Here is a 12102-nt window from a genome sequence, read left to right on the forward strand (position 1 = left end):
AACAACAGGAGAACACAACTGGCGCTCTAGGCCAACTCCCTTTGGCCACATGGGAGTTGACATCAGAAGGGGCCCAGAGATAAAGGAGGCACCGAGTTCAGCATGCGGGACCCACTTACCACTGGCTGGGAGTCTTCGGAGAAGAAGGGTGGCCGGTCCACCAGACAGGACAGCATGAACTCCGCCACCACCAGGAACAAGCACAGGTCGGTGGCCAGGTGGTGGAGGGGGTCATGGTGGAAGCTCTGTGGGGACAGAGAAGTCCCACTGAGACCAGGAGTGATGGTCGAGGTTGAGACTGGAAATGAGGCCTGAGGCCGGGGACAGGTCTAGATAGGAGCCGCGCCCTGGCTCAGGAAAGCATGGTCTTAGCATCCCTAGCTATGCTGGCTCACAAACACGTGCCTGCCACATGCCTCGCCGTGTGAGTGAGTCACAGTGCTTGGGACAATAGCAGGAGAGGCCCTGGGTTTCTTCCTTTCTCCTTTCTAGCCCTGTGATGGTTTGAGTAAGAATGGCCTCCATGGGCTCATGTATCGGAATGCTTAGTCACCAGGGAGGGACACTATTTGAAAGGATTGGAAGGATTGCGATGTGTGGCCTTATTGGACGACGTCTGTCACTGGGGTGGCTTTGAGGTTTAATAAACACATGTTAAAACCAGAGTCTGTCTCTGCACACTGATCAGAATGAACCCACAGTGACTTCTCTAGCACTACATCTGACTGACTTTGCCATGCTCCCCACCAGGAGACACGGGGCTGGCCACCCTCTGAAACTGTAAGCCAGCCCCAGTTAAATGCGTTCTTTTCTGTAAGAGTTGCCTTGGTCTCTTCACAGCAATAATGGTGGCTAAGACAAGGCCCAGCCTCCCTTTTAGCCGATTCTATCAGCATCTGTTTGGCTCTGGGTTCTCCACAAATCTCATCGCATCCAGCCTGCTCGGATCACTCGAGCACCAGCTGGAGGTGATGGTTCCCACCTGAACTTCCCGAGTGCAGGAGGAGGATCGTGAGTTTGAGGCCAGCCTGGATTACAGCTTGAGCCCAATCTCAAAAACAAAGCAACAACAACAATAAAAACGGGAGAATAAGGCAGAGTGTGGTAGACACGCCTCTGCCGTCCCCACGCTGTCTCCCCCACTCCCCCCCCCAGCCTCTGCACACACATGCACATAGCATATCCTCATACATATCCACATAGGCCTTACTGCATCCTACAAATGGGTATAATAATCATGGATCAGATCAAAATAAAATACGCTGGCTGAGAGGTACTTGTGGGGAGGGTGTCGTGTGTGGAAAAAGGGACAGAAAAGGTCTGACACCACCACATAGGTTTCCCCGGGGCCCCGCTCACCCCTGCAGAGGCCTGCTGGGCCACGTCCATAGCTGGCAAGAGACAGCAGAGCAGCCAGTATCCAAATAACACCCCAGATGTCCGGACTCCTTTCTTCCTCTCCATGTGAATCAGGATGGTGGCGAAGCTCTAGGCAGGAAAGGGAGGGCAGCGGGGGAAGCTCCCAAGGTTCCTACCTCCCCACACCCCCCATGTCACAGGAAAGCAGCGGTTGGGGACACACTGGGCATAGGCAGTGATTACCATGGTGGTGAGCCACACGGTAGGGTGGATGAGAAGCTCTGGGGCCTGGGGCATCCCCTGGTGGATCCTCCACAGAGGCACGGCCACGTTGAAGGTGTAAAGAAGTATGAGGGCAAAGCCAAGCACCTGGAGAAACGGACTCGTAAGACTGGCGGGGGCGGGGGTGGGGGGGATGGAGAAGACACTATTTGCAATGCCTGATGGGGGCAATGTCAATGACAACATCGATGTGTCATTCCTGCTTGGGAGACAATGAGACCCATCCGGACCTTCAACTGTCATGTCAAAATGCTCACCAATGGCTTGTGCCTACCCAGTGTTTTCCAAGCCACAGAAGAAGCTGGAAGGGTGCGTGTTAGGGTGACTTCCGGTGCAAAGTACCTGTTATTCATTATAAGAAGCATGTCTTCTACGGAGGCTGCTTTAGGATGAATGGTCCTGCTGGGCTGTTTCTGACTTGAGGCAGGAGACAGACACTGCCTACGTGCCAGGCTGTTGCTAACGGCAAGCCTTGACTTCCATTGCCCTTGGGAAGGTGATGTTGAAACCCACCTAACTGCCCCAGGAGAGCCCACCAATTAAAGTGCCCCGCTGGAATGCCTCTGTGACACTTCCTAGGGCTAGCCCACTGCCGACTGCTGCTGTGGCGGAGCCTGGCATGCCTCTCTGTGACACTTCCCAGGGCTAGCCCGCTGCCGGCTGCTGCTGTGCTGTGGCGGAGCCTGGCATGCCTCTCTGTGACACTTCCCAGGGCTAGCCTGCTGCTGCTGTGCTGTGGCAGAGCCTGGCATGCCTCTCTGTGACACTTCCCAGGGCTAGCCCGCTGCCGGCTGCTGCTGTGCTGTGGCGGAGCTAATGAGCTCTCTGCTTCTGCCTTCCTGGTCCTGGTGATTCTGTCCCCACCCGCAACTGTATTGTCACCCCTAGCATGGTGTTTTGGTTCCTGTGGAGAGCCTTACTTCCTGTTTGCAATGGACGGACCCCGGCTAAGGGTTCACTTGGGTGGAAACTGAAGGTGGCAGAAAAGAAGCGTGGCCAGCCAGAATCTGTGAGGGTGGCGGTCGGTGGCTCTCCCTCTGGGGAGCCTCCTCAGCTCTTCCCAGGCTAACCTCAGGCTAATCTGCACACACTGAGGGAGCCCTCTAAACTCTCCCTGTCCCGTTCCATCCTGCCTCTCTGTGGGGGCCGCTCTGGACTGAGCCTCTGGTCCTGAGTTTGCCTCTGCTGCTGCATCTTCTGCCTCCCATCCAGTAAGTGGAATCTCTCCTTTCCTGTATGAAGCCAGACTGGTCATCGGAATCATTTGGCTCGAAGCTGTGGACTGGCCTGTGCTTGCAGACTGTTTGGCCCTGTGCCAATGGCCTTGCGCGGGAGATGTCCCTGTACAGAGATGGCCCGGGTCCTCTCTGGGTGACCAGAATAGTGGAATGACCACAGAGGAACCTCCCAGGAATACTTACTCACTCTCAGACCCAGCACAGAACAGTCATCGAAGTCCCTCTGAACTCCCCACTCTTAACAACTGCCACAGATTTTACCCTTACACACGACAGAAAAGACGTTACACCTTCTCAGGTAATGTCCCCTGGCCACAAAATGAGTATTGGCAGACCTGAGCCCTCCACGGCACTCTATAGAGCACCTCACATTCTGCAGTTTGACCTGTTCCATCAGAGTCTTTTGTAAAGGAGACAAACGTTCTGTGTCCAACGTGCCACCAGCTGGACCTAACAACCAGTGCCCTGTCTAGGCTGCACCACAGTACCGCCCGGTCTCTTCCTCCTCCTCCAAACACTGTAGCCATTTGCTAGTACTTCCAGCCTTTCTTGGGAGCAGATGCCCCTTGTATCCTTGACTACAGCCTCAGGTTAGCAAGCAAAAAAATTTTAGCTGTCTGTTTTGGTTTTTTTCTCTTTCTCTATGCTCATACTGACATAAAAATCATTGCCCAAGGTCATCTGTTCTTACCTTTACTAACTTTTGCAAAAATGCAACACTCTGAAACTCTCAGACCCTTGGAAGGTGAAGAAGACTTTTAAAAAAGTTTTTTTTTTTAAGGCTTTTTAAAAAATCCAAGAAACAGCAAAGCCCTCCTGAGACCCCCAAGAAGCAAGAACTGGGTGGGTGGGGTTGGAGGATATACACCTGTAATATCAGCCCTGGGAGGGTGGAGACACACAGAGCAGGTGTTCAGGGTTAGCCTAAGCTACTGAGCAACTTCCAGGCCAGCCTGGAAGCAAAATGTATAAAACGTGTCATGGGTAGGGTTTCTATGGCTGTGAGAGGCGCCATGACCTCAACTGTAACGTGGAGCATTTAATTGGGGCTGGCTTACCGTTCAGAGGTTCAGTCCATTATCATCATGGCAGGAAGTGTGGCAGCCAGAAGACACGGTGCTGGAGAAGGAGCTGAGAGCTCTGCATCTGGATCAGCAGACAGCACCAGAGGCCACCGCACTGTGCCAGGCTTGAGCATCGTGGCCTCTAAGCCTGCCCTCAGCAACCTGCTTCCTCCAGCAATGGTGCCACACCTATTCCAACAAGGCCACACCTCCTAATAGTGCCACGCCCTATGGGTCTGTGGGGGCCGTTTTCTTTCAAAACATGGCAAGCAGGCAATATTAATTTGTTACATCATGTCGTAAATGTAATTTAGATCCAATTTCTTTTTAACAAAGTTAGCAAATTTCTTATGTTGCCCTGACTTAATGATATTGAAGGGAATAAAGCAATAACAAAGAAAACCAAAAAGATGAGAGCCAGAATGTAAGTGTGGTGGCTTGGAGGAAATAGTCCCCATAGACTTGTGTCTGAATGCGTGGCCCACAGAGAGAGGCGCCATTAGGAGCTGTGGCCTTGTGGGAGGAAGTGCGTCGCTGTGGAGTGGGCTTTGAGGTGTCCTATGCTCAAGCTACATCCAATGTGCCACACAGTTGCTTCTGCTGCCCCTGGATCCAAAGGCAGCACTCTCCAGCACCGTGTCTGCCTGCACGCCGCCAAGTCCCACCGTGATGATACCGGGCTGAACCTCTGAACTGCAAGCCAGCCCCAATGAAATGCTTCCCTTTCCAAGGGTTGCTGTGGTCACGGTGTCTTTCCCAGCCATAGAGACACTAACTGGGACAGTAAGTATGAGGATATATTTTTGGTACGGAAGGTTAGAGAAAGGATATAAGCTTGGGATGAGCGAGGGTTTGCATGACAAAATTAGAATTTTCTCGAAGGTAAAAATGATTGGCTGCTTCCAAAATGAAAAAGGAAAGCTGGGGGTAAGCTGAGAAGCTTAAGCACACAGAGTGAGCCACATGAGCCTTCAAGGTGGCGTACATATGATGACTGCAAAATCCAGCACACCAGTATACAACTGAGACTGAGGCCTGTCATCAAAGCTGTGAGGGTCCCTTCAGATGGTGACCTTATGGAAAATAAACTTAAAGGACAGACATTTTATGTTTGGTGGGGAATATTGCTTACATTTTCTAACTGTCTTGCCTGGCTTTTTAACTACTTGGAAAACAGTCTTAAAATAAAAATGCTGCCAGGCATTGGTGGCACACACCTTCAGTCCCAGCGCTCCGGAGGCAGAGGCAGGCAGATCTCCGTGAGTTCGAGGCCAGCCTGGTCTACAGAGCGAGTTCCAAAGCTCCAAAGCTCCACAGAGAAACCCAGTCTCGAAAACAAAACAAAACAAAAGATAAAAATGTTTTAGTAAGCTGTTTGCTTTAGTGTACACATCACCTAAATATTACACGAAAGTTAAAACTAAAATATATCGCTTCCTCTACAAAAACCTGGAAACTCTTTCTGAGGAATCAACAACCAGAGTTGAGACAAGTAAGGGGAAAGACAGACAGAAGACAGAAGACAGCCAACACAAGATCAGCCAGCAGGAGGCAACGCCTTCTGAAGGCCCTGGGACGCTGGGAGCCTCTTTGTCGTCTTCATTAGACGACAGGCCACAGATGCAAGAGGTTAGGCTCAAACCAGGGTATGCAAAGAAGCAAATGACTACCAGGAGGTACCCCTGTGTGCCTCATAAAGGGGAGCTCACATGGTGAGCAAAACTGAGTTCCAGCCACAGATGACAAAACCAGTATTAAAGAAAAGAAGTTAAAGTAACCAGGGGCTCCTAAGTCCCCAAGAGTAATCCCTACCCAACCTTTGGCTGACCTTAACAGCAAAAAGAAAAGGGTTAATGTTTGGCCCCGTCATTAATGATATATAAAACAAAATCTCACCAGACCCTGACCAGAATTTATATCACAACCAGGTTTAGCTGGGAACCTGGACCCCATGGCTATAAAAGAGAGAGTGGTCCACCGGTTTGGCTCCAGCTTACTTGAAGGCGCATTATCGGGTCTTACTAAGTCCTGGCAGGAATGGCTCTCAAATCCCAGGAAGACAAAACCGTGCTTTTCAAAAAGCATTGCAGGTGAGACCCTTGAGAGCTCTGCTGGCTCACGCTTCCTCTTCAAAGGACACCTCTTGGCCAGCCAGTTTCAGAGAAGTAAGTCTGTGGGTCTGACACACAGGTCTTGCTTTAAAATCACCCAAGGGGGAAACAGAGCATTAACAGTTTTATTATTTATAGTATATATAAACGCAGTGGCGTCCTGTTTTGTCAGCAGACTTGCAGGGGTTGGCTCGGGGTCGTAGACACCGGGCTGGCCAGATTGTGAGAGTCAAGCCACGTGGGGTGCCAATAGAAAGTGGGGTTTAAATGAGTTTACAAGACCTAAGATAAATGATAAACAGGTATTTATCAGGGAAGCACTTACACAATTAATAAATAAGCTCCGTGGTCTTCCCGTTCCTGAAGATGCAGTCTCTGCCCTTCTGGAATTCCGACTACTGCCCACGGGAGTGAGCCAGCCCCTCCTCTTTCTTATAAGGGGGTCACATCTGCACACCTAAAGCCATGCCCTTAGGATGCAGCCACCACGGCAAGTCTGCTGACAAGATGCCGCTGCATATAAATAAATATACCTTTACTTATGTACTTGTGTGCATGTGTGAGTACATGTGTGCACACATGTCAGAGCATCTGTGTGGAAGCCAGAGGGCAACCTACGGAGGAGTCATTTCTCTCCTCCAGCTGTGTTGACTCTGAGGGTTTTTTTTTTTTTTTTTTTTTTTTTTTTTTGCTTGTTTGGTTTTTGTTTTGTTGTTGTTGTTCTTTTGAGACAGGGTTTCTCCGTGTGGCTTTGGAGCCTATCCTGGCACTTTCTCTGTAGACCAGGCTAGCCTCGAACTCACAGAGATCAGCCTGCCTCTGCCTCCAGAGTGCTGAGATTAAAGGAATGTGCCACCACCACCTGGCTGCAATTTCTACACTGGATCAAACCGGACAAAACTTCCAGGGGACCTCTTGTCAATAAACTGGTGGCTATTGCTTATGTAAATAGACTCATATCCTCAACACCACCAGCCTGAATACTCACACACATGACAGGCTATTACACCCACAAAATCCACAACCCACCACAGAAAGTGCTCCGATAGACCCAACCCCCACCCCTCAGAGTCTTCACAACTTTGTCCTTCACTCTTGGGCCCGCTCAAGAACCCTGTCAGTCCAACAATGGACAGGGCCACAGTGCCTCTGTTCTGCTTGAAGAATCTACTTAAGACATGGTTGCATCTGTTAGTGAAGGGTGGATGCCGGTTTAGGATGGGTGATCACATCCAGCCATTTCTCACTCCCAGGCAAGACCATGATTGTCTCAAGGCCAGGTTGCTGCTAACCAACAATAGCCTTCACCAACCCACAGCTGTTCCCTGGCTCCGTGCTACCACACCACGGTCTGATGTCTCTGCAGAGCCCCCCAAAGGAAGCTACCCGCCCCAGAATGCCCCACGCAGGCTCACTGCCGACTCAGCATTGCACTACACGGCACTACACGGCAGCTTAGCCAATAACTCTAGTTCTGGCCTTCTTCTGCTCTGGCGAATTCTCTCACCGCCACATCACTGTTGATGGCTAAGTGGTAATGGCCATGGGCGCGGAATGCTGTCTCTACTAGGAAGTCCAGGAGAGGGACGGGGCTGTGCGGATGGCTCAGTGGAGGATGCGAAGACTGGGTAGAAAGGCTGGTGCTTGTTACATCAGTGTTTATCAGAAACAGCAAAACAACTGTAGAGTGGTGTTTTTTTAAAAAAAAAAATGTCCAGCTGGATTATAAGTAAGGACAAAACAAGCCTGGGCCTGTTCAGGAGGATAGGCCAGTGGTAGAGCATCCGCTGTGTGGGTATGAGGCTCTGGGATCCATCCCCAATATAATGGAGTAAGGCAATGAGTAAAGGGAGTGTCCTGGCCTGTGACCCCGGAGGAGGCACAGGATCAGGAGCTCAGGGGCATCCTTAGCTACATAGTGAGTTTGAAGCCAATCTGGGCTACGTGGGACCTTGTCCTAAAAAAAAAAAGCCAAAACGCGCAAACAAAATACTCACTAAAGTTGGCTCTAAAAATTACCATTTGTACCCAATGTACCGACAGTAAAGGAGAAATGCCAGGTCACGGTATGTGTAGATTTGCGCAATCACAAAATCTATTCGTGAGAACTTTGACCCGTGGGTTTGTCTCTGTCCCCTCTTCACGGCTGACCAGTTTGGCTAACAGGTCCCTCCTTGCCTCTGTCCTACGTTCTGCTGATGGGAGGTGTGGAGCCACTGCCAGGTCCCAGCCTGTCCCAGCACAGCCCCGCCCCAATCACCCCTTCAAGGCTCCCTGGCCCCAGGCTCCCTGTGGTTACCATTTTGACTTTGAAGAGGAGGGACATCCGGAGGTAGCACCTGCCATGGCGATGGATGTAGAAGAGGTAGATGGGGCCGAGGATGCAGAGATACATGGGGGGTGCCCAGCTCCCAGCTGCTCTCAGGAAGCACAGGCTGAGCAAGCGATGGGCCACAGGTTCCTGCTCTGTCTGGTTCCAGGCCTGATTAGAACATCAGGGACACCGTTAGGATGGTAACCACCTGCCTGTGGGACAGACATTACCCAGAGGTATTTCAAGTCCTCTAGGTGTGCCTTTTTATTCCCACTCTTCATCTTGACCGATTATCAACTCCACGAGGCAGGTAAAGTTACACCGACTTAGCAGATGGGAAAGGAGAGACCCAGAGAAACGCTAGTTAGCTGGGAGGCAGTGGGCTGGGGCTGGCTTTGAACCAGTGACCCTCAGCTTTCCAAGTGCTGGGCTTACAGATGAGTGACGTCATGTCTGGCTTGGCTGTTACTCTTTATAAGAACTCTGGGGGTAGTTGCTACTGTCCCCATTTCATAGATCAGTAGCCTGAGGTACCAAAAGGGACCTGCCCCACACAAACAGGAAGTGTGCCCTTCTCTGTTGAGGAGGAATAACACAATCTCCCTGTGCAGGCTGCCTGAAGCAGCTCAAGCCATTGAACTCAGAGCATCGCGCACGGAACAAGCCCTCTGGGAATAGCAGCTCTTCCCTGCTAATCGGGGCCTTGCCTGCTGGACTCCAGGCCCTGGAGTACGGTGGTAGAGACGAGGAAGCTAGGGACAAAGGCGATGCTGGTCCACTAGCTGTATGCAAATAAGAATCAAAATCCCCAGTCTTAACCCTGCTGGGCTCTTAACCCTGGGGCCAGGGTTTGGGGCCAGGGTTTGGGGCCAGGGTTTGGTGCAGCGGTCTGGATTTGTTGCTGCACTGCTGCTCAATTGGCCTTATTGCTTCCCGAGGTCAAGAATTTGGGACTTGGGTACTGCAGCTCTCGTTTTTCCCAGAGGACCAGGGGAAGGAGTGGGGCAGGTAGGACTCACCCTCAGGCCTGTGCAGGGCTCTCCAGGCGCGGCCATTGGGTGCCCTCTGTCCACCGACCCTTGGTCTGTCTGTCCCAGATCAGCCCTCAGAGCCCGGCTCCAGGCTGGGGAAGAGGCGGGGCTGGGCGGGTTTGACCAGATTGGAGCTGGGAAGCAGAGGCCCCCGGGGCAAGGTTCAGCGGCACTGGGAGGTGGACCTGGGGCTTGGTGAGGTGATTCTGGAATCCCCCCTCCCCGAAAAGTGCCAGGACACCTGCAGGCTTCCTTTCTGTGGGAAGTTCCTCCCAAGCTTCCTGCACACTTTGGGCCAAGCCCTCGCAGGAGGGGGTCCTGAGGAAAGATGACAGACTGTAGCCTAAGTGTCCAGCAACTGGGTGGGGACAAATGTGGTCTAGATGTGGGTGCTGGGAAGAATGTGAAGTCTTACTTTTAAAAGTAATGATTTATGCCAGGTGGTGGTGGCTCACATCTTCAAATCCAGCACTCGGAGACAGAGGCAGGAGGATCTCTGTGAGTTTGAATCCAGCTTGTTCTACAGAGGGAGTTTCAGGACAGTCAGAGCTACACAGAGAAATTCTGTCTCGAAAATAAATAAATAAATAAATAAATAAAATTACTTATTCAAGTGTGTGAATTCATTTGAGAGAATGAATTCAAAGGAAAATCAACTGGGTGAATCTCAGGCATACAAGAGAATAACCCTCAAAATGTTTTTTTTTATACAAGTGTTAGAGTTGGAATCAAAATGAAATGTAAACGCCTTCTTTAATATTACTATGAACTTAAATAATATTTTTTTGATTAAGAAAGCAATGTAATTTAACCAGGCAGTTGGCATATGCTTTTAATCCCAGCACTTAGGAGGCAGAGGCAGGGGAATCTCAGTGAGTCTGAGGCTAGCCAGGGTTACCTACTTAAATGTTGTCTCAAAAACAACAACAGCATCATTCCTAATAGAAAAGCCATGCCAAAAGAAGTATGTCCTTTATAATAAAGAAGCTAAATCCCAGCTTCTACTTCATCCTGAGCATGTGTGTGGGTGCCTTGACACAAAACCACAGTTCTTATCTTCAACGGAACAAGAGACAGTTTATTGTGGAGCCATTCTGAGCTGTGGCCCAGGAACACAGATTTGGGTCACCCCACATTCCATCTTCTGTAAGTGTTCTGAGTTACGTGGGACAATTTAAGAAAGGCCTCCACTCCAAGATGAGGCCTTATAGGCAGCAGGGTGTCCAGCCTCGATGAGCTGCACCTCCAACAGCCATGCAGAAGCATATTTATTGATTGTTACATAAAATTGTTTTTTAGAGTAAAACACGTTCCTCACACCAAACCCCTGATCTAGTCTATATGCTTCGTGAAGGAAACATCACACCTTGAAACATTAGTCCTTGTTGTGCCCTGTTTGTGGTACCCACTGATGCCAGACTTTCCAGGGCCCTCTTGTGACTAAAGCCATGCAAAGACTCCTTCAGAAAAACAGCTCTATAGCTACCAGAAAACAATCACTGTTTCCACGCTGATTTCTTCAAGGCCTAAATACCCCCAACAACAACTATTTCTCTCTGATGCTTGCCCTAGGTACAGTGAAAAACAACTATTTCATTATAACGTTTACCCTAGATACAATGACTGTACTAGATTTTCACTACAATTGTCCAACATGGATGAGGTTTTATGAAGTCTTTATAATTTTACAGAATAGAGAAAGCCATACATCAAGGCAAGTTTAGAATACGTTGATGAATATGGCATTTTGCGGGTATGGCAAGATGGAGGAGGCTTTCCTATAGGCCCAAGACACTATCTAATGAAGTTCTTAGCTTTCGGATTGGTAGAAGCTAGTAGTCTACTTCTACCAATTTTAGATTCAATAGATTCTAAAAGACTTTTCTCTGTTGTCATAATATGTTAGCTTCAGCACAGGTAGGGGTAGGGATGGTGTGGCTGTTTCAGAGGGCCAGAACTAGCCCAAGATAACTAGCCCAAGGTCATTGGCCTCTGGGCCTGCAGCATTCCAGTCTCTCCACCTGTGAAATTCTGAGCAGCCCATCTCAGCAGAAGCAGCTTCTTTTCAGGAGGTTTTGTTCACGGGTGTGCACGGGCATGTCGAGGTCAGAGGGCAGCTCGCAGTGCCGCCCTCAGGAAGGTGCTCCACAGCCTGTCATTGTCCTGAGCTGCAGGGCCTTCCTGTGTCCACCTCCCCAGTGCTGGCCACCACACCTGCCGTGGTTTGGTGCTCAAACTCAGATCTTTACTGGCTGTGCCGTCGTCAGGCCAGGGCACCCCCCACCCTCCCCCCCCCACCCCCCTCCGCTCCCCTCGCCAACCCCTTACCCTGTGGTTGGTTACACTGGTATTTCCTGTGCAATCCAAGCAGGGGCTTGAACTCATGGAAGTCCTCCTGCCTCAGCCTCATGAGAACAGGGATTAATTATAAGCCACATTCAACTTGTACATGTGCCTATGCTGGGGAGCAAATTTAGGGCCTTGTAAGGCATGCATTGAGCTGTTTTCCTAGCCCTTTTAAAAATTATACATTTTCCTCTCTCTTTCTCTCTCTCTCATTAAGGCATGCGCCACCACCGCCCGGCATAAATAGTTTACATTTTATTTTCTGACAGTGTTTAAAGATGTCCAGGTTGATTTTGGACTTGCTCTGTAGCTCAGGCAGGCCTTGAACTTGTCTGGCTACAACGCGATTTTATTGTA

The 12102-nt window shown here is 50.2% G+C and overlaps 1 protein-coding gene across 1 annotated transcript in view; it reads right to left on the reverse strand.

Annotated features, from left to right (window-relative positions):
• Positions 1–11498, reverse strand: part of Abcc6 (ATP binding cassette subfamily C member 6) — a 50125-nt gene extending 38627 nt beyond the window's left edge. The window contains exons 1-6 of the mRNA XM_051174236.1: positions 11483–11498; positions 9388–9533; positions 8354–8536; positions 1603–1728; positions 1360–1488; positions 120–245 (exon numbers count right to left, since the gene is read on the reverse strand). Of these exons, the coding sequence (XP_051030193.1) occupies positions 120–245; positions 1360–1488; positions 1603–1728; positions 8354–8536; positions 9388–9533; positions 11483–11498 (726 nt within the window). The remainder of the gene's footprint in view (positions 1–119; positions 246–1359; positions 1489–1602; positions 1729–8353; positions 8537–9387; positions 9534–11482) is intronic.
• Positions 11499–12102: the final 604 nt, after the last annotated feature.

The sequence above is a fragment of the Phodopus roborovskii genome, unplaced genomic scaffold (genome assembly GCF_943737965.1).
Source record: "Phodopus roborovskii unplaced genomic scaffold, PHOROB, whole genome shotgun sequence".
In the NCBI taxonomy this organism is placed as follows: domain Eukaryota; kingdom Metazoa; phylum Chordata; class Mammalia; order Rodentia; family Cricetidae; genus Phodopus; species Phodopus roborovskii.